The 21,162-nt window shown below is 36.7% G+C and overlaps 1 protein-coding gene across 23 annotated transcripts in view; it reads left to right on the forward strand.

Moving 5' to 3' along the window:
• Positions 1–21,162, forward strand: part of SGIP1 (SH3GL interacting endocytic adaptor 1) — a 181,468-nt gene that overhangs the window by 113,621 nt on the left and 46,685 nt on the right. For 8 of the 23 annotated variants that reach the window (XM_016120846.2, XM_016120852.2, XM_016120853.2 and 5 more), the window contains 5 exons: positions 1,464–1,556; positions 4,689–4,763; positions 6,906–7,406; positions 14,185–14,312; positions 15,271–15,397. In XM_016120846.2, the coding sequence (XP_015976332.1) occupies positions 1,464–1,556; positions 4,689–4,763; positions 6,906–7,406; positions 14,185–14,312; positions 15,271–15,397 (924 nt within the window). Of the gene's footprint in view, positions 1–1,463; positions 1,557–4,688; positions 4,764–6,905; positions 7,407–14,184; positions 14,313–15,270; positions 15,398–20,282; positions 20,349–21,162 lie in introns of all 23 variants that reach the window. The other 15 variants (XM_036234977.1, XM_036234994.1, XM_036235019.1 and 12 more) reach the window with 4 other exon arrangements.

The following is a 21,162-nucleotide window of genomic DNA, read 5'->3' on the forward strand; positions in this document are numbered from 1 at the left end:
GTGGCCTGTTAGGAACCGGGCCGCACAGCAGGAGGTGAGCGGCCAGCAAGCCAGTGAAGCTTTATCTGTATTTGCAGCCACTCCCCAGCTAGCATCAGCACTTCAACTCCACCTCAGATCACCAGGCATTAGATTCTCATAAAAGCATTGGTCCCTGGTGCCAAAAAGGTTGAGGACCACTGCTTTGGGTGGTTTCAGCCCCTGAAGTTCTATAAAGTTCCAACACATGCACCAAGCACACTAACTCTTCTAATACCTATTTACCTCTCACATCTACACATTCTCACTTCTTTTGATTAATTTTTCTATCACTAGTTTAAAAGGCCTGGAGAAAAAAAAAAAATATGTATTTTGGAGTGAGGTATGCATTCCTGGGATCAGATATTAACTCCTCTACTTACACCATGTATGCTCTTGGGCAAGTTATTTAATCACTCTAATATTTGATTTTCTCTCCTGAAAATGCTACTAATATCAACTACATAGTGGTGTTATGAGGATTAAATATGTATAATAATAGTTATGGCCTTCTCATAAGTGTCTTATATACATTCTTTATACATATATTTACATCCTCCTTTCATCCTTTTAGTAACTCTCTGAGATTGCTCTTATTACTGCTACACTGAAGAAAAGAAATCTCAGAGGTTAAATGACTTGCCCAAGGTCCTATAGTAACTGTGGAGGCTGGATTCAAATCCACGTTTAACCAACTTCTCAGCTTGTTTTATAACATAATGAGTTACGAGCAGTACTTATATAAACCCTGGCACATGATAGGTGCTGGGAAGAGCTAGGTATTTACATCGTTATCATAGTAATAAAAAATCAAAAGGAGGAGACAAAAGGAATAGAAGAAAACTTAGATTCAATGTGCTTAGGTTCAACACCTAATTGTCTTGATTTACTTTACTTGTTTATTTTTCTGGTTCTCTTAAGATATTCACCAAACATTTTTGAAATAATTTAATTTCTCTTTGTGATGCCGGAAGAGGTTTATTTAAAGACCCTATAAGATCCTTGAAAATAGGAACCACTATATACAACCTAAGCGTTTTCACTTTTGAAGCATATTCAGAGCAAACTTCAAGTAAGCAACTTAAAATAAATGTCTATGGAATTAATGCCTGCATTTTCAAATGACTACTAAAACTCAGCACATATACTGACACTCAGAATGTCCTTAAATGACTAACAAGGAAGAAAATGCAGCTTTAATTTAGCTATATATGAACACATATACAGCTCCCTACACATACATACAAATACACACTCCAGTCCTATTTTCATTCTCTGCTTGAAAAGAATGATGAGTAGCACATTCTTGAATTAATTTGCTAGTACCAAGGCACAAGGGAAATAATTTTGTGCAGCTCAACTTTAAATTGAAATGTTAAGTTCTAAAATCTAGAGACATTTATTTTTTGAACTCACCCTGGAAAATTTCTTTTTTATATTTCCAGTTCTTTTAGATCAGCCTGAGATATGGGGTTCAGGCCAACCAATTAATCCAAGCATCGAATCGCCAAAGTTAACAAGGCCTTTTCCCACTGGAAGTAAGTTACGTGCCTGCTCTGTCTGGAAAAATAAGTGACTCATTTTACTGTCTGTCTGCATAGTGAAATTAGGCAACTCTTAAAAAGTCTACATAAGCCACATTTAGACTGTATAACATTCAGAAGAAATGTTATTCTAACACGCTTTAAAGTTAAAGGGACCTAGGGCATGTTGTCAAGACAGGAATAACAAAAAAGTTATTAACTTGGAATCATTATCTCTTCTGAAAATCCACAGGCTCATTCATTCATTCATTCATTCATTCAAAACCTATGTGTAAGAATGAGAAGCAAATGAGCTAAAGAACCTACTATGCTGTAGGCATGGACTATCACACAACGCATAGGTGACCAAATCAGATATGGTCTCTGCTAGTCCCACAGAACAACTGAAGCTACATATGATAGAAAGGACACATAGAGAGGAAAAAAAATGATAATTGGAACATGAGAGAAATGATGCTATATGGTAGAAAACTGAGATGGGAGATTAGGGCAAATTTATCTCAAACTGGGTCCATCATTCCAGGTGGCTAGGAAAGCAGGTCCCAAAGATCTTTATAGCCCTTCGCTTGCCAGTAGATTGAGCTATTTGGATTGAATGAATTGCTCCTTTCGTCAAATTATCTGGTTGATGGATTTATTGAGTTCTCGTCTCAGTGGACTTTCCATAGCAGAGGTGCATGTGGAAAACACTCCTTAAAATGCCCATGGGAGGAAGACTGGATCTCAGATAAAGGTGTTGTGGGGTAGGCCGTGATGCAGAGGGTATTTTCATTCTGTAAGGCTTACATGTAGAGCAATTAATACTTTTCCAATTCAGCATCCCCAGGTCTCTGCTTTTTGGTGGCTAAAAATAATCATAGGAATTAACCAACAGGATGTCTAATCAAAGCCCACAAGGTTATTTGTAGGGAATATTGCTATAAAGCTATGTGATCCAGTCTTTCTAAGGATATTTCCTTCATAAAATAGGATAAGAAAAAACACCAACATTTTTTTAAAATTTCTGAACTTTTAAAGATGTGATTTGAAATGATTAGAGCCCCAGTAGCATATTTTTTTTTGCTTTTCAGTATTTATTTATTTAAATTAAATTTATCGAGATGACATTGGTTAATAAAATTGTATAGGTTTCAAGTATACATTCAATAATACATTCTATGTATTATTGCATTGTGTATTCACTACTCAAAGTTAAATTTCCTTTTGTCACCACATATTTGACCCCCTTTACCCTTATCTGCCTACCCCCCTTCCCCATCTCCCTCTAGTGACCACTAAACTGTTGTCCATGTCCATGAGTCTCTCCTTGTCTTATTCATTTGTTGCTTTCAGTTTTACAACTCACATATGAGTGAAATCATGCGGTTCTCAATCTTTTTTTTGTCTGACATATTTTGCTTAGCATAATAATCTCAAGATTCATTCATGTTGTTGCCAATGGCAGTATTTCATCTTTTCTTATGGCTGAGTAATATTCCATTGTATATATGTACCGCATCTTCTTTATCCAATCATCTATGGAAGGACGTTTTGGTTGTTTCCATGTCTTGATTTTGAATATTTCTTCATGCTACCGTGAAACAAAGCCAGCGAAAAAGCTCAAACTTCCTTGAAAAGCTTTCTATAGAACCTTGAACTATCCAGGTTATTCCTAGAGAACATTTTCTAAATGCTAAGAAAGTGCACGAATGAAATATTTAGGTAGCTAACATGTTAGTTTTAAACCAACTATTGGTATTTTGTAGTTTTATATGCTAGAGTTACACTTAGCACAACAGAAACTATTGCAGAATTGAGATGTTTTATAAATCTTGTTTATTTCATGTTGCAGCATAAGTTTACTATTTTAAGTTATTGGGCTTTTATGGTATTTTTATTTATTTTTATGATATTTTGTGAATTGTGATCATACTTCTTGCAGAGATCCTTAATCAGAAACAGAGCCCCTGATTTTTTCTTAACTACTATGGGAAAACATGATATATTTGAGGTATAGTTTTCATAACTATATCTTATAACTAAGATTGGAAACTACATATTTTTGGGTTTTAGGATGATAGCTATTAGTCATGCCCATTGTGTGGAAGGACGGGATGCTCTCTAAAAATAAACAATTAAAGTTGATTGTGGAGAAGTGACAGAAGAGGTTTTTTTCTAATGCATGCAGGTTGAAAGAGTACTGGCAAGAGCTCTCCAACTAGTGCCCAGCTGACTCACTCTGCTTTTAGGTTATGCAATATTGGGCCACATTTACATTCTCAAATGATCTTGTAGCTTATTTTTGAGATGAGTATGAACTCTTGATATACCAAATATGGCCAGTGACAAGAAAATATTCATTTAAAGAAAGAATAAGAAAAAGAAATCAGCCTGTTGAAACAGTAATTTCTAACTTTGCCCACAAAAATGACAAGTCTGGTTCAAGGATGAATTTCTGAATTGGGACCATAATACAATACTTTTTCTATTTTAGGGTTTTTTTAACCATAATTTTTACCAAGGGAATCTGTTTATTCTTCTTTGACCCAAATCATTTTCCTTTAGACTTTCAAAAACATACTAAAACTTAAGGCATATAACTTAGAGAAATCCTTTCAGACTCAATCCATGTAAAGCCATGTGACCCAGTCTTTCCAAAGACTGGAAATAATATCCTGACTACATTAAAAATCCCTCACCTGAGTCCCTACAGGAGCTGTTCTCATTTCCTTGACCACGCCCTGATTGTAACTGTGTGTTAACATGATACTCAGTCATTTCAGTCACAAATACCTTGAGGGCAGAGGCTCTTTTGATTCATCTTTATGTTTCTAGTTCTTAGTTTTGGTACAGGATGTAGGAGGTTTGTCAAATAAAGAAGTGAATGAATAAAATGATGGTATTATTTTAGTTATTGTCTGACATTCTTTTGGCAAATTCTTATCATAAACCAGAAGAATCTGAATGGGTCTTGCACTAGTCACTTAGCTTCAAACTTAAAAAAAAAAAAAAATGTAGGCCATTAATGGTCATTTCACTTTCAATAGCAAGAATATGAATGAAAGCCAAAATCTTGCTTATCTACAGAAGATTGTGAAACTTAGCGAGAAAGTAATCAATAATACTTGGCTTCCCATCTCTTTGCAGCACCTCCACCACTGCCTCCAAAAAATGTACCAGCCACCCCACCCCGAACAGGCTCCCCACTGACAATTGGACCAGGTAAGCATTAGTTTTTCTTCGGTTCTGGGATGATGTGGCGTCAGGACAGTGACCCTGGACCTCAACCTGACCTTGATATGTTGGAAGCCATAGGCTAAACTAAACATGAAAATGTTTGCACTTAGTTTTACTTCCATTACAATTTATTTTGAAGACATTTTAAAGAATCTCTCATGTTTCACAAAAAAGGTCACTTTCTCAACTACTTTTTCCTCTGTATATTACTGCTGAATGAGGGCCACATTTACTTATAAAATGAAAGAAAAAAAATCTCAATATCAAAAGTCATCGATATGTCGCTTCCTGGGATCTCATTCTAATGATTTGCAAATTAATAGTCCAGAGGCACAATTTATATTTTTCCAAGAATGGATGAAATTTTTGCTAGAATTAAAACTGTTTAATCTATAAAGACATAAAATAGTTTCCAGGATGTGCAGCATACTGGTAAGCTTGGGTGGTGGAGAATCTTTTCCCAGTAGTCATAAAAGTATTTATTATCCTATGGCAAAGAAATGTATAAAAATGATGAAATGTGGCAAGAAATTGCTGCATGCTTTTACACAGATAATTTTAGGGCACATCTTTATCTTCTAGTAAAATCAATACTACATATTCATACAATTTATAATCTACCCAGTTTTTAGGGGCTAGCAAGTCAAAAGCAGTAATAGTTATATTATGTGTCTGGGCCTTTAGAATGTGGTTCTTTATCACCTTTGGAATTCTATTGCAGCTTCCTCCTTTGCTATTTATGCAGCCTGGTGAGTTTGAAAGCTGCAGAGTGGAATATTTATCAACAAGAGCAAATGCAAGACATAGTTACATGAATTTTTTTTTTAATTTATGGAATTTATATTGACTCAAACCCAATAGGGAATCTTCTAGAGTATTACAGGTAAAGGTGTTTGTAAGTTCAAATCATTTTGACCTCTCATTTTTCTATCAATATGTTAAATATAAATAAATCTACCAGCAACAAAATTATTGCTACCCCATTTATCTGTAGCCTTGGAACTGTAAATGTTAACTCCTTTCAAATATGATATATGAGAATACTAAACTGGCTCTTATGGCCACAGGGATATTTAAAGGTAAAATGGCTTCCGTTTATGCTTTGTAATTATTTAGGTAATAATTTCTAGTTTGAATAACTCAGTTTAAAAGAAATATATTTCCTCACACTGTGGTTATCAAACATTTCCTGACAAATTGTAGAAAATGGTTTTTAATTTTTTTCTCATATTACTGATAAGAACTAAAAACAATGGCTGATGCTACTGTTCAAATAAAACAGAGACTTTTCTGTTTTGTGACTTCTGATAGATTATATATCACAGTTAGGCCCAGAATGTTAACAGGTTAGACTTGATGAGAAAAGAAATTATAATTTTCTATCCTATTAAATAGATATATATGTAACAGTTCTCATAAACAGTATAGATCTTCTCAATAACCTATGTGTGTGTTGTGTGTGGTCTGTATATGTGTGTGTTTGTAAATATACACGTGGGAATATCTCTTTAAATAATCTTTGTACTGTTTCTGGTGTATTTAAGATGGAAGACATACAGCTAATTGTGATGTGTTATTTTTTTCAAACTAACAGATATTATAATTAGTTTCACTGAGCAGTTTTATTTAATATACTGGAGTGGACAATATCAAATATGAGGGTAACTTTTAGCTATCGATTTTTTTTCTATTGTGTTGTATCTATTTCAGTAGGCAAGATTTTCACAAGAAATCTTCCTTTTGGAATTTGCAGTTCCAGAGCCTGTACTTCTCTGTGAACCTAACAGTGCCCTCTCAAAACGATCACACTTTGCAATCTCATGAGCAGCCTTTGAGAGCAATAGCATGCTCAGCACTTTCGAGGATGGTAAAAGTAGCTACCTGTGGTCACCCTGCAAAAGGGTAATAATTGCATAAAAAATGAGGCTCACATTCTGGAGGCAGGGAACTCCCCTGCACCCCTTCTGCTTTGGTCAAAATTTTTTTTACATCATGAAATATGCCTATTGAGGCACCTCACAAGGCAATGTATCTACCGGGCTTTGCCTTACTCCTCTCATTCCCCTCCCCACACAAATACTATTAACACAGTCAATTAGAGTTTAAAATCAACTACTTTAACCACAGGAAATGACCAGTCAGCCACAGAGGTCAAAATTGAAAAACTACCATCAATCAATGACTTGGACAGCATTTTTGGCCCAGTGTTGTCCCCCAAGTCTGTTGCCGTTAATGCTGAAGAAAAGTGGGTCCATTTTTCTGATACGTCCCCGGAACACGGTACTCCAGAGTTGACTCCAAGGGAAAAGGTGGTGTCTCCACCAGCTGCATCAGACAACTCAGCTGAATCCCCAACTCTGGGTCCTCCGGGCCCTCCAGGCCCCCCAGGCCCCCCAGGGCCTCCTGGTCCTCCTCGCAATGTACCTTCACCGCTCAATTTAGAAGAAGTCCAGAAGAAAGTCGCTGAGCAGACCTTCATTAAAGATGATTACTTAGAAACAATCTCATCTCCTAAAGATTTTGGGTTGGGACAGAGAGCAACTCCGCCTCCCCCACCACCACCCACCTACAGGACTGTGGTTTCGTCCCCCGGACCTGGCTCGGGCAGTGGTACGGGGACCACCAGTGGTATGTCTTATTGTTTGAGTGTGCTTCATGTGACCAAGAATGACCGTGGCTGCTGCAATGTGAGCAACACCCTCCTCTTGCCTGGCAGTTGGCTTTAGAGCTTCAGTCATCCTTCCTTTGGTTTGGGTGTTCTGTGGCCCGTGGCATGTCCTAGTTCATCAAATGCTCGCAGTCATAGTGCAAGTCTGTGGATGTGTCCTGCCCCGCACTCCTAGCCCTTAGGGGTGCTCTCCCGTACACCCTGCAGTTAGGAAGTGTATACTTTCTAAAGCTGTGATCTCATTGTTTGGAATTCAGGAAAGTTTTAGAAAGACAGATTTCATAGCCAGTGAGTTTTGTGTTAAAATGCCCAATTTCCTTGTCAGATGCCTCCACAAGGGCCTTAGTGTTTTAATTTGTTTCGTTTGTCTCGTTTTCAGCTTTATTAAGGTATGATTGACAAATAAAATTGTAAGATGCTTAAAATGCATAACATATGATTCAATTTACATATATATTGTGAAAGGTTCCCTACATTGAGTTAATTAACACATCCATCACTTTACATGTTTATTATTTATTCGTTTGTTTGTTTTTGGTAAGAACATTTAAGTTCTAGTTTCTTAGCGAGTTTTAATTATACAATACCATGTTACCAATTATACAGTATAATCATCATGTTATCATACATTAGATCCTCAGACTTTATTCATCTTATAAGCAAAAGTTTGTAATTCTTTTTCCCAGGGGCCTTAAGTTTTTATAAGACGGTGTGGTTTTATATTCTATTTTTTCTTTTTTTCTTTCTTTTTTCTGCCTCTTTTTTTTTCTTTTTTTGGTGCAGAGAGAACCTTGTTAACCCCTCTAATTCACTTCAGATAAAAAGTACAGCTTGAAAGGAGATTTTAAAATAAAAAAGAGAGATGCTTAATCAAGCTGCTACCAAAGACAAATTATTCTCTGATTTTATTTTGACATAATTTTACTTTGACATGCTCATTGGTCTATGAAGTCCACTCTAAGTCTGGTGACAGGTGATGGGAAAGTCTATCAGAAATATATGTATTGAAATGATATATACAAATGTTGACATTGAATCTTTTTGTTTTCCTTATTGAAGCTTCACATTACATTCTCAAATTATGAAAGGATGGTAACACCTGCAGTGCATACCAAAGAAAGATCAAGATTTTTCTAATGCGTCTTCTTCCATATCGTTTATTCCACTGGTGCTCAAATTTGTCTGACAAGACCCTCCAGTGCCTTTGGGTTCAGTTTAGGCATCTTACTGGGGGTGCTATGTACTGTTTGTTTTTTATTTGCTTCAAAAGAGGTTAGTAAGTTTAAGTTATTTAGATATAGTAAGAGATGGAAAGGAAAGCATTTGTCCCTATTCTAATAGTCAGTCATCATTGCCGCCTCTTTCAGTGGAATATCTCTCAGTGCTTGCTCTGTATCTGCAAATTCCTCTGTGCTTTCAAGAGAGAGCATCCACGCTGATCAAGAAGAGGGCAGGGGACTCACCTGTTCCTCACCCAAAGTCAATGTGGTATGTCATTAGATGTGTCCCCTATGCCCTCCTCCATCAAGAAAGGAAGAGTATTCAATACTCAAATCGGTCAGGGAAACATTGTCTTAAAACAAGATCAGCACCTTTCTTTACCATGGGACCTTTGGGAGCCTTTATTTTGCCAATAAAAACAACAGATATGGATTCTTTTCCTGGCACCATGCTAAGTGCTTTATACATATTATTTTATCCTCACAGCAACCCCATGTAGTAGAAGCTTTTATTTCCCCCTTTTTACAGATGGGAAAACTGAAGCTCAGAGATGTCTAGTAATTGCCCAACTTTACACAGCTAGTGGTGATTGACTTGGCATTCATACTTAGATCTGTCTAGTCCCGAATTTGTATTTTAACCACTGTTATCTCCAGGCACTCTAGTAAGGTTTAGTTGCAAAACATCCAAACTATTTGAGACTGACACCAAACTATACTGTACTGTGTCATCAACAAGATCGCCGAAGTCCTCTGAAAACCTATTCCTCCTCTGTGCTCCTCTCTGTAACTCTAGAAGGTTAGAGCACCCACCTCCATCCTCTGTTGCTTTTTCGGTCTTTGGGAGATATAAGCTCCTTACCTTTCTGTAAAGATAATAAAAGGCCCCTAGGTGAAGCCTTCAATTTGGACCACAAACCCCAAGAAGCTGACTATCCATCATCAAAGAGGGGTGTCTTCCACAGGACTCTCATTCCTGGGCCAGGCTCTCAGTCTTCTGAAAGGATTTTTCAAGGAATAATGAATGTCTTCTCCAGTGGCTGGCTGCTAAGCTCTTGTGGGACAAAAGGAGCACAGGACAGCTTTGTAATTCATCTCTGTTTCCTCTTATCATCTTCTACAAGGCTCTAGGAGATGTTTGTTTCATTGAATAGACCACTGATCTAATGAGTGGAAAGAGGAGCTTTGGCTTTCTTTCTGGAATCTTTGGGAGTTTTACTGTTTTAATGTTTAGCTTCCTTACCCTGATTTGAAATTACTTTAAAATGTTACCAGTAAAGATTATTGATTCTTAATAATTGAACTGGAAAAAACTATACTTTGCTGGTATTAAAGGATTGAATTTCTAAGTGGAAGACTGAACTGGGCTAATGAAGCTCATGAATAAATAAAATTTAGCACCATTATCTCCTTAATCAAGTCCCAGTTTATTTGCTGCTTAATGTTTTATTGATGGACTATATACAGACTGGCAGAAATGTAAATTTAGCATTACAACGATAGAGTATGGCCTCCTGTTTTAAAGATTAGCCATGCTTCTCACTTCTTGGTTTCTATAACCCTTAGCCTGATGAGACTAATTTTTCTAGTACTTCTCAAACTCTATTTAATTGGATACCATTATGCTCACTTTAAAAATTTCCTTCACAGCAAGGTGACTGTCACCCACCAACTTTAGACAGTACTCATAGCTTTCTAAATCAAAAGAATTACCTGCTGTTGAAAAAGAGTTGGAAGTTAAGAATTTGCTTCAAGAACTTTAATTTCCTCATGGCGAAAGCTAAAAATATCGTTAGACCGGGACATTGCTTTACTGGAATGCAGACTCTGATTCTTGGCAAAGGCTTTCTCCTCTTGTGTGAGTTGTATGCCAAGGGATGGGAAGGAGAACGAGTTTTATTGGCCTGCAGCAAGTTTGGAGGCCAGGAAAAGAGAGGTGTTAGTAAAGAGAGAATGTTCAGAGCAACATTTTCCAACTTGGGATATTAAAGCAATATTAAAAGATGTTATACATAGATACATAACATACACAAACACATTCATAAACAAGTGAGTTTGAGTTACCTGGAGTTGAATTAACCAAATATGTTTCCTAACTACAAGTCTTTTTAGAGCAGCAATGTTCAATAGCCACATATGACTATTGTAATCTTACTAGTAATTAATTAAAATTTAAAAATCAGTTCTTTAAACACAGTAGCCACAGTTCAAGTGGCTACATGTGGCTAGTGTCTGTCTCATTGGACAACACTCATTCTAGAACATTTTCGTCAGTGCAGAAAGCTCAATAGAACAGTACTATTTTAGGGATTGTAATGTGCAGGTCACCAAAAAAGAAACATAGTATGTAATCATTCACATACATATATAATACTTTTTTCAAGAAAATGGTGAGATTGTGTTCTAAGAAACACAACTGGAAATAGCTGTTTAGTTCCTTAAACGTTTTGAAGTACATATATTTTATTTCACTTGATTCTTCCTATAAATTGTGCTGAATTAGCCTCATTTTACAGATAGAAAACAGAAGCTCAAAGATGGAACTTGGCCATAGTCACAAAGCTAATAATTATCAAAGCCAGGATCTGGCCCCGGATCTATTGGATTCCACTTACTACTTCTCATCAGCTGCCCCACTATCCACCCTCACCCACACATAAACTGAACAAGAGATGAAAGTAGAAGCTGTAGTTACATTGTTTGGGGGAGTTACCAAAGAAATTATGATGGAACTTCACGTCGAGAGCATGTCAATGGTTGCTAACTTTTTTGAACTCACAAAACTCAAATAATGTAAGTATGATTTTTAAAGTTAAGCCTTAACTGGAGATGCCATCCACTTACTTTACAGCATTGTTCTTTGAATAAACACTGCTTGAAGGGAAAATGAATGTGTAATTGAAGACCGAAGAATGATAGAGATGTAGAAATAATAACCTACACTCTTACAATACAAAACACTCTCACAAAAGCATGTGAAGCCTTAGCATAGTTGTGAAATAACCCCTCAGGCCCTGAATATGCTCTCCTAAATATCAGGACTCCGTTAAGTAGGGTTTAGTTCTTAAATGCTCCCTTAGTGTCTTCCAACTGCGCAACAAATCAATTAAATCAATTTGGTAAGGAAAAAGTGAGTTAAATCAAGTGTCCATAAAGGAAGAAGAGGGGAACAGTTAACTAGTCACTTTTTTCTTTGTTTTTGGTTCTATCTGTATCAAAAGACATATCTTTACCATCATCATCAACATCTATTCCCTTTCATTTTTGTAGCATTTTATAGTTTAGTAAACACTTTCGTAAACATTTTCTATTGTGATTATTACTACTACCTTGTAAGGTAGAAACATGTCTCATTATTTAAAACAGGAGGTTCAGAAAGGTTAAGATCCTATAATTGATAAGAGATAGGGCTAGAACTCAGATCATCTGACTTTGCATCGAGTTTTTTCAGTATTCCACCCTGCCTTGAGTATAACCCATTAGTACTTGCCCAAGCATTACTCAAACTTGTTTTTAAAATTTCCCTTCTGGAACATGTAGGAAAAAGATAAGCAGCTGACTTTTTCCTGAGACTGATTCAGAAGACTATTTCTTGTAAATAGGCCCATGGATAAACATTTTGAACTAGTCCTATGACATGGTTTTACAGTGAAATAGATCCCTCCCAAAAGACCCAGGAAACTTCCTGACAAAGACTTTATTGTTTAAAAGCTTGTCTTCATTACTTTGCAGTTACTTCTGTTTTCTGAAAACATCCTGGGTGTAAATCTATTCACTTGAAAGAAAACTTTGTAATGGAACCTGTCAAAACACTCCATATTTTGTTCAAGAGAAGATTAGCCAAAAGACTAAGAATATATACACTGAAAGAGGTGTGCGCAAGCTTCCCATGCAAAAATAAGACCAGGTTTTATGCAAAATGTGGAACTCCACAGTCCACCGAAAACTATAAGACATTGCATTCAAGCTTGAATTTTGGAATTAAATAGATCATTTGTACTGTGTGACCTTGAGCAAGTAACTGAATATCTCTGAGCTTTGGTTTCCATTGAGATAGTAACAGCACCTTCCTTCAAGGCTTACTGTGGAGATAAAATAAGATAATGTATATATAGAGTATCTAGCACAGATTCTGGCTCAACAAAATAAAAAAGGAAGAATACAGTAAAAAGGTGGTAGAGATAGAGAAAGGTGGAGGTAGGGATGGGAGCAGCGGTAATAATTAGTAGGGTGTTCCATTAACGAAATTACACTTTGAATAAACAACACAGAGAAACACAACAAGCTCAAGATTTCAGATTGTTTAAATAAGAGGATCAAGGTTTACCCCCATGGACTCTCCTAAGGTGAGAGCAGATGCTGAGATGACGGGTTTGCTGCTCAACTTCTTTGAGAATCTAAAAATCTGAAGATGGAGATGATGGTGTAGGGTTCTCCAGGGAGCACAGTTTTGTGGCATATTAGAGGGAAGGTGGGAGGGAGTGAGTATTTTCCTATGACAGGATTTCTTAGAATTTTCTTGGAATGATTTGACACCTTTGCTTCTAGCCAAAGTGACAAAATATCTGGAGTAGTTGGAACTTTTCTGAACAAGAACTGTTTGGAATATTAATTTGACTTTCTTACGAGTTTTAGCTGAGTAGTTTACCCATGTATGCCAGGCATATATGACTGCCGATAGGCAGACCCCTGAGTCTAGAGACCCTACTGGTGTGCTGACCAGTGTGCATGCCGGCCTCTGTGTGTCTTCTGTGTTTCACATGCTTGTCATTGACAGCCAGAAAAGTAAATCCAAGAACTCTTTTAAAATCGTTGCGAAAATCATCATGGGCAAACTTTACGTAGAACAGATTCCTAAGCAGCCTCCTTTAAAACATAAAATCCTCTAAACTCAACGTGTTTCTGTTAAGACTCTAAACACAAAGTACTCATGTAACATCTAACTTATCTTCTTATATTTTGTCCTTTGCTAACCATCGTTTGCTGACATTTATAAAGTTAGTACTCATACTTTGAAGCATAGTAAAAAGGATAATTCTCTTATACATGTTTAAATATATAGAGAATGTGGAGAAATCATTCTTTTTCTTTCAAGTTCTTACTCCATTTTCATCTTGGACATAAATTCTGAATATGCAGAAAGCAAAAGGATTTATTATAAATTTCATGTGCATATAGTCAAAACAAAACCTACTATCCACCCAGCCAAAAGAGTCTTAAAAATCTATCACAGAGACTAATAAAAAGGATTTACCTTTCACTGGTGTCACATGACAACAAAAGGCAATGAGCTTCAGCTTCTGCCATCAACCATAGTTCAACTGAGTGATTTTTTTTCTTTATTAAAAAAAAAAAAAAAAACACGTGCTACGGCGTTGAATATACTAACTGCTCAGGTGATAAAAAGTGTCTGGGACTGCATTGCGCTGTGGAAATGCGGAAGGAGAAATTAAATGATGATGCTAGCCCTTTGACCATCTATGTTCCCAGCCATTTTTAATACCAGCTTGTTTTTCAGGTGCATCATCCCCTGCTCGGCCATCCACACCCTTGGTTCCCAGCAGCAGTACCACCCCACCTCCACCTCCTCCCAGGCCTCCATCTCGACCAAAGCTACCTCCAGGAAAACCTGGAGTTGGAGATGTGGTATGTTCCTTTCTGCCTTGGCTTGCTCAGAAACTCATGGTAAGAATGATGAATGAGTCAAAAGCCTTAACACTGGTTATCTCAACTTCAGGTCTTAACCTTAGATCACTTGTGCAAATGGCCCTGACAGTGGCATCTGAAAGACTGTCATGCAGTATGGGTGTACATTTCAACCCTCCTCAAATCTCTATCATCATTCAAGCCAAGGTCTAAAATGGTAGGACTAGGGACTCTTGGGCCTTCGGTTCTGCTACATTGTGTTTGATGAAAATTAAGACAGTAATGCTCTATTGTGCTAAATCCTTTAGAAAGGGAGATATTTCTTTTCACCACATTTATCTAGTTTTGAAAGGCCCCAAAAGAGGACCTAGTCCTGATTTCTGTTCTCAGACTGCCAGAAGTTATTGGTGGTAGGCACTCTATGTGAATATAAAGGAGAGTTGTGGCCTGATGAATTTGTTCTGAAAGTTTTATATCGCGTCTTAAGACTAAGGGGTGGAAAACATTCTGTGTGTATTTATAAAGACTTCTGGCAGAGGTAAATTTCTTTGGCATCCACAAACTGGTGATGTTCATAATACTTAGTTTAGCTAGCACAGCATAGTATTTTGTATTTAAATTTTTTCAAAGAGTTTAAGCTCTCAGATTGTATTATCTGCTTAGTCCTCAAGAGCATGTAAATTCACTGTCCCAAAACATCACTGAGTGCATCACAGATCTCAGCTTCTTTAACTCTAATGCACCTATAAAGTACAGCACATTGTGGTTTATGGTTCTTCTGGCTCCGTCCAGAAGCTTCTGTATAGATATAATCAATTTCAATATAAAAAAATGATGTCACCTGTACTCTTTTAAGAACCCGGGTTGTTATAGCTGGGCCTGGAAGACATTAAAAATATGGAACAAGACTACTATGACCTGTATATCTAACTTTCCATCTCTTTTCTTTTCCCTGCAGCCCAGACCTTTTAGCCCTCCCATACATTCTTCCAGCCCTCCTCCGATAGCACCCCTAGCCCGAGCTGAAAGCACTTCTTCAATATCGTCCACCAATTCCTTGAGTGCAGCCACCACTCCCACAGTTGGTAAAAATTATCTCCTCTCTTTTCATCTGTTTTGTGGTTTTGATTGGCTATTTTTATGATCTGAAAACCCCAAGGCCCTCTGTTTCTGGTTAAAATTGTTTTGCTGTGTTTTGCTACTACCATCTGACTCTTCTTTTAAAAGCACCTTCTCAGCAAAGGAGGCAAAGTACTTTAACCAAGCAAAGAAACAACTAAAGATATTAACACCTGTGTTTTGCAGAAATTCTCTTATGCTTTTCCATACAGAGCTATTCATAAAAGCAAGGAAGAAATCATCAAATAAGGTCCTGTAATTTAAATATTATTTCTTATAATCAAAATAGTCTCCTTTGAAGGAGAATGTTTATTTAAATTCCAACCATGTAGTACATCAGAAATCACAAAATTTAGAACTTTTATTTCTTGAAGTTTTCATTTCTTCATCACTTTTGGTTCTTATATTGAGAGATGGTATATATATATCGGCATTGTGAAATGCTCAAAATTTTTGACATTTTTTTTTCTATGATATGTGGTCAATTTTTCCTGAGAAATATGTCATTGTTGGCATTTTCAGTAAATGCCTTTGTGCTTCTTTCCTTATGGTGTGAGGAAAGTGAAGAGTTGAGAATGGCTGCTCAGTTGGATGGTTTTCCCAGGTTTAAATGCTTCATTTTGCCTGGAGTGTCTTGCCTCTCTTCTGGAGGCTGGTCTCTCTCTATACCTCTCCACCCATCTTCTATAAGCTCCTGCCATCTCTCTCATGTTTGCATGGTGTCTCTGATCTGAAGTTTTCTCATTCCCTTTTTCCCTATTGTCTTCCTTTATTGTCAGAACACCCCTTCAAGTCTACCATATTATAAACCAGCTGGCCATCCTGCATTGCTTGGGAGAATCATTAACCAAAGCTAAATAAATTCCTGCTACTTACCAAGAGCACACTATAGACTTGCCCATGTGAGAAGTAGTTTGATCAAAGCCTGAAGCTCATCTGAAAAAGAATTCCCTATTTTTCCAGGGGACTAAGCTAAGGTGTGCCTCTTAAGGGCCTCAAAGAGAAGCTCAACTATATCACATGCTCTATATTATTAATTCAACCATCCCAAAGAATCCTTCAAATTTGGTGAAAATATAGCCAGCTGTCCAATTTCGTACGATGCTGTAACAGGCAGATATTTAATGTTATAAATACAGCCAAGTCTATTCTTTATCTGCATTATCATTTGGGGCAGTTTGGGGCTTCCTATTTTCAAATGCCTATTCATTTCTTTCTGGCTTTTTTGTTCATTTGTTCTGTAACATCCAACCTTATTTTTGAATTCTCTTCAATACTCTCGATTGCTACAGTCATTTCCCTACTCCTGCTCTGGTTTTTTTATTTGTTTGTTTTTGTGCCCCGCCCCCCCTCCCCCCACGTTGATTATGTGTCCCATCCACTCCCTGTGACTTTCCTGACTGGTCAAAGAGGGAAAGTGAGAAGAATAAGCTGTCACTCAGAAAGCAAACCTCAAGTGACCTCAGATGGCCATCTAACATGTTCTTTTAACTTGTTGAGATTCACAGAGAAAATTGCACACACAGGTCATTCGAATTGTGTCTATGTTCATAAAATGAGTTTTTATACTCCCTGCTACAGAAATCTCAAATCCTGGCCAGTGATTCTTTGGTTCTTAACATATCTAGTATGGATTCCCTCAAAATGAACCACAGAAGGGTTTTTTTAAAAACCACCTAAGAAGATAGTCACATTGCTTCATTGCTGAGCAGCATTCTGATTTGTTTGGTTTTGTTATTTTTAATTTGGTTTTCATTTTCCCACTACATTCCTCACTGTCCTGTTCTTTATTTCGTGCTGCTGCAGGTCACCTGACAACCATTTCTCACTGAAATAAATACATTGTCAAATGACTGGCTGCCCAGCAGCTTCTTGTGTATTGCTGTTCATTTCTTTTTGGAGAAAACATGCTTTGGCTGTTCAGTACCAAAGAGTCAATTATTGGTGACCGACTTGGAATGTCAGCTTAATGTAGTTGAGTGACTCAGGGAGATAGAAAATTTCGGCAGCAAATCTCCTGAAGTCCATGGCTCAATATTTCCCTCTTATCACCACAATACTCTTTGACATTTTCTATGAAACTTTAACCAAAATTGGAGCAAGTGTGGTGGGAATCAATAAGCGAAGTTGAACATAATTCAAGACTAAATTTTTAAGAGCAAGTTTAGTCTTTCTACATGACAATTTATATAAGAATATGCCCCTATAAGACTTAGGGCATAAAATCTTTCATGAGAGCTGTGATAATAAAGTAGTAAATCTGATGCCACACTTGAAAATAGGACTTTCTGTGTATTGTCACTCTTAAATGAAGAGCTTCTATGCAACTACATTTCTCTGATGTTGACCCCCTCGATTAGAAGATGCACTACTGTTTTATATATGACTAAGTAAGAAAGGGGAAAGCTGCCAGTTGAGCTAAGATGCGATGCTTTCTTATCACAATGATTTTTAAGACCCATCCCAATTTCAGAGTGAAAATACAACAAATTTCAAATGTGAAAAAGTGCATATTTTAGAAATAATGAAATACAATAAACTTCTGTGCTCTATAAAGCTCACTGGACCTTTACTCTGTGATTTCAGGAGGAAATCTAATAATATTATGAGAATAGAAAAAAAAATGTTTAAAGTTATTCTAAGAAACAAACTCCTAGACATTTAGATAAAGAGATAAAAGGAATTATCTCTAATTATAAATATTCATTTTTGTTCACTTTTTTTTTTATTTCTGTGAGTGGTAGTCAGTATCAGTATTTTTTTTTTTTTTTAGACAATTGCAGAATCTTTCTTTGGGAATCCAATGCAAAAAGACTACCATAAAGACGCTTTTTCTTCATTGTTAAATTTACTGTTAATTATGTACCTTTACTGTTAATTATGCATTTTCAATTGCCTCTTCAACATTCCAGAAATTTATAATAAATGCAAAGTAATCATTTATGGGCACCAGATAGACTTTGATACTTCCTTTGGTATAGAACTTTGAGCAAAAATGATTTGCATGAAGTACTGGAATGTTAACCATAGCATCTAAAACTTAAAATATTTTCCTCCAAGTCTTTGTCTCTCCAAGCTGGGAGGTATTTCTGAATTGGATAAGCTTTTTCAAAAAAATATCTGTATTGATGCCAATTATTCTGCACAAAAAGACAGACATTTGGAAATAGATATTCTTGATCCCAATTAAAAATTCCCATATATATAATCTTTTCATATAATCTTTTTTTTCCCTCCTCGGTCTTTTTTTCTTTCTTTTTTTTTTTTTTTTTGGGAAAGCTTATCTCCAGTACTGACTTCCTCATCCCAGATCACTTTGAGGCAATTTCCATGGTTAAATCTTAAGGAAATATTTTTTTCTGTATTTAATTTGAGTGTTGCACTTATTTAAACCAGGCGCAGAGCTATTCGATGACTTATTCTTTAAGTTCTTTGATTTATTTAGGATGTTTTCTTCTAAGCCCTCTATGTCCACAACCACAAAAATAAGAAAAAATCATAAGCATACTATTCAACCCTTATGAACTATTTCTTTGTAACTTCAGCTCAAAGAACAAATGGCAACATTGGAGGCTCCTTATTTCAAGGAGATCATAAATATGGAATTAGTTCTTCAAAATAAAGGAATATTCTCCATCATTTCTCACTAGTAGGTATGAACAGACACCATTACACTCAGTTACTACCAATGTAACTGTTTTGCTTCCCATTTTCTCTCGAGACTATAGAGTGTCCTCCTTAGTCCATTTGTCCTGTTCCTCTTCTATAGGTATTACAGGAGTTGCATTAACTTGTTCTAGCCACATGTATAATAAAAACTGATTGACAGATGATATCCTAGAACCTTAAGAATTGACAAAGAAATAGTTTCCTTGCCTTTCTTCCTAAGTTTAGGAGGCAAGCTAGGAGAATATTTTCCAAGAAACACTGTTTATGGAATAATTTTGCTACGCTCATTCATTTCCCCATCTTACTTCTCTACAGTGGTGGAAAGATTCTCCCTTACTAGTCTTTATACAAATTTTATTCAATTTTCTATTAAATACCCTTAGGACTTGGGGCATTGAATGCTTTTTTAAAACCACAAAGTAAAACCACAATTACCTGCATTTGTTAGTTAGAAGGGAGACTATGTGCAAAGATCTGAAATGGTTGGAGTCCAGAGCAACTGTTGAGACTGATTTATAAAGACATTTGGCCATAGCTGGATACCATAGCCAAAGATGGAATCACAATAATGCTATTCAAAATAGCAGTCCATAACCACCAAAGACAGGTGCAAGGCAAATTGAATTTGGATATTGATGAAGTTAAAATGGTATATGTCATTCAGGGACCTTTGATTTATACTGTTTTTTGTTTGTTTGTTTGTTTTTCCTATGGTCTCGTTAAAAGCTTTCTCTTTCCCCATGGGGGTTAGGGAGGTGCATGCTGGATGATTTTGTTGAGCTGTCTGTGCTGTCAGGAGGTTCTGTTGATGGACATGTGTCTGGCCACTTGAGAATTGTGTCTGAATGAACTACACTTGCACAAGTCAATTATTAATGATAGTGCTTTTAACAATTCCCTGAAAAGGTGGGGGCACAATTTCTTCCATGGAGCTGACTTCAGCCAAAGTCACAAATGCTAAAACTTGGCATTTTAAAATTTTTAATTTCTTCTCATAGAATCATCATTAAATAAGCACATCGTTTTTTACATGCTAGTCACAATCCCAGTGTCTTAGATTTTTTTTCCTTTTCCATTAAAATCATCCCTGTGTTTTGGTCAGTAAAGTGTGCTGCTTGATTTCATTTGGGGTTTGTATTTGTGTTTTTGTTTTCCATTCCTTTATGTTTCTTTGGTTCGTAGTGTCAGAAGATGATGTTTTTTATGACAAACTGCCCTCATTTGAAAAGCGCTGTGAAACCCCTGCAGGTATGGTGCTAGCCAAGTGATCTCTAGATACCTAGACTTTAAAATCCAAGCCATTATGCCATCTGAATGCTATAAATTTCATGGACATGCTTCTCACCTCATGAGTGTCCGGTGTCTCTCAGATGCACCCTATTTACTGTTCATCGTGGAACCCATGCCATTGAATTTTTTTTTTAAGTAAATGTACTAAAAAGCAGCAGGTTGCATGACAGTTTCTCGATGAAAAGTTTCGAAAAAGGTGAAATGCTATTGCTTTGTGAATTTATAGAGGAAGGAATAATTTAACTGCTCAGAATTACATGTCCAGTGACTGCTTTTTAATTTAAACAAAAGTAGAGCATCGTTAGTAATCTTATTTTCTCTTTGGTATGTAGGTAAAGGGTCTTTTGTGTCTGGATGCCTAAGGTGATTCCAGGGGAGGGTATGGAAGATTCATGACATCTTCCAGGAACATTAAATTGATATGCAATGCCATTGCCATTTAAAACCTAAGCTAAGTTTATATAACCCATAACTCCGAGTTTATCTTTTTGAAAATATAGAAGGGGATGACATTGAAGATGAAATGATTACAGCAATTGCTGAATGACAGTTTGCCCAAACTAGTGCAGTTAAAATATGCTGACGCCCCTGCATGGCCAGGAAGACTTCTGCTCCATGCGCACATGCACCGAGTATCAAGCTACCAACGACGCGTGCCCATCCCTTTAGGCCTCCATAGCTTTGCTTTGCTTCCTGTTTCCCCGAACTAAAAAATAAACAAAGAAATAGATCTCCAGCTTTCCCTTCTCCCTGCACGCTGATGGCATGCAGT

The sequence above is a fragment of the Rousettus aegyptiacus genome, unplaced genomic scaffold (genome assembly GCF_014176215.1).
Source record: "Rousettus aegyptiacus isolate mRouAeg1 unplaced genomic scaffold, mRouAeg1.p scaffold_m13_p_1, whole genome shotgun sequence".
NCBI lineage: Eukaryota > Metazoa > Chordata > Mammalia > Chiroptera > Pteropodidae > Rousettus > Rousettus aegyptiacus.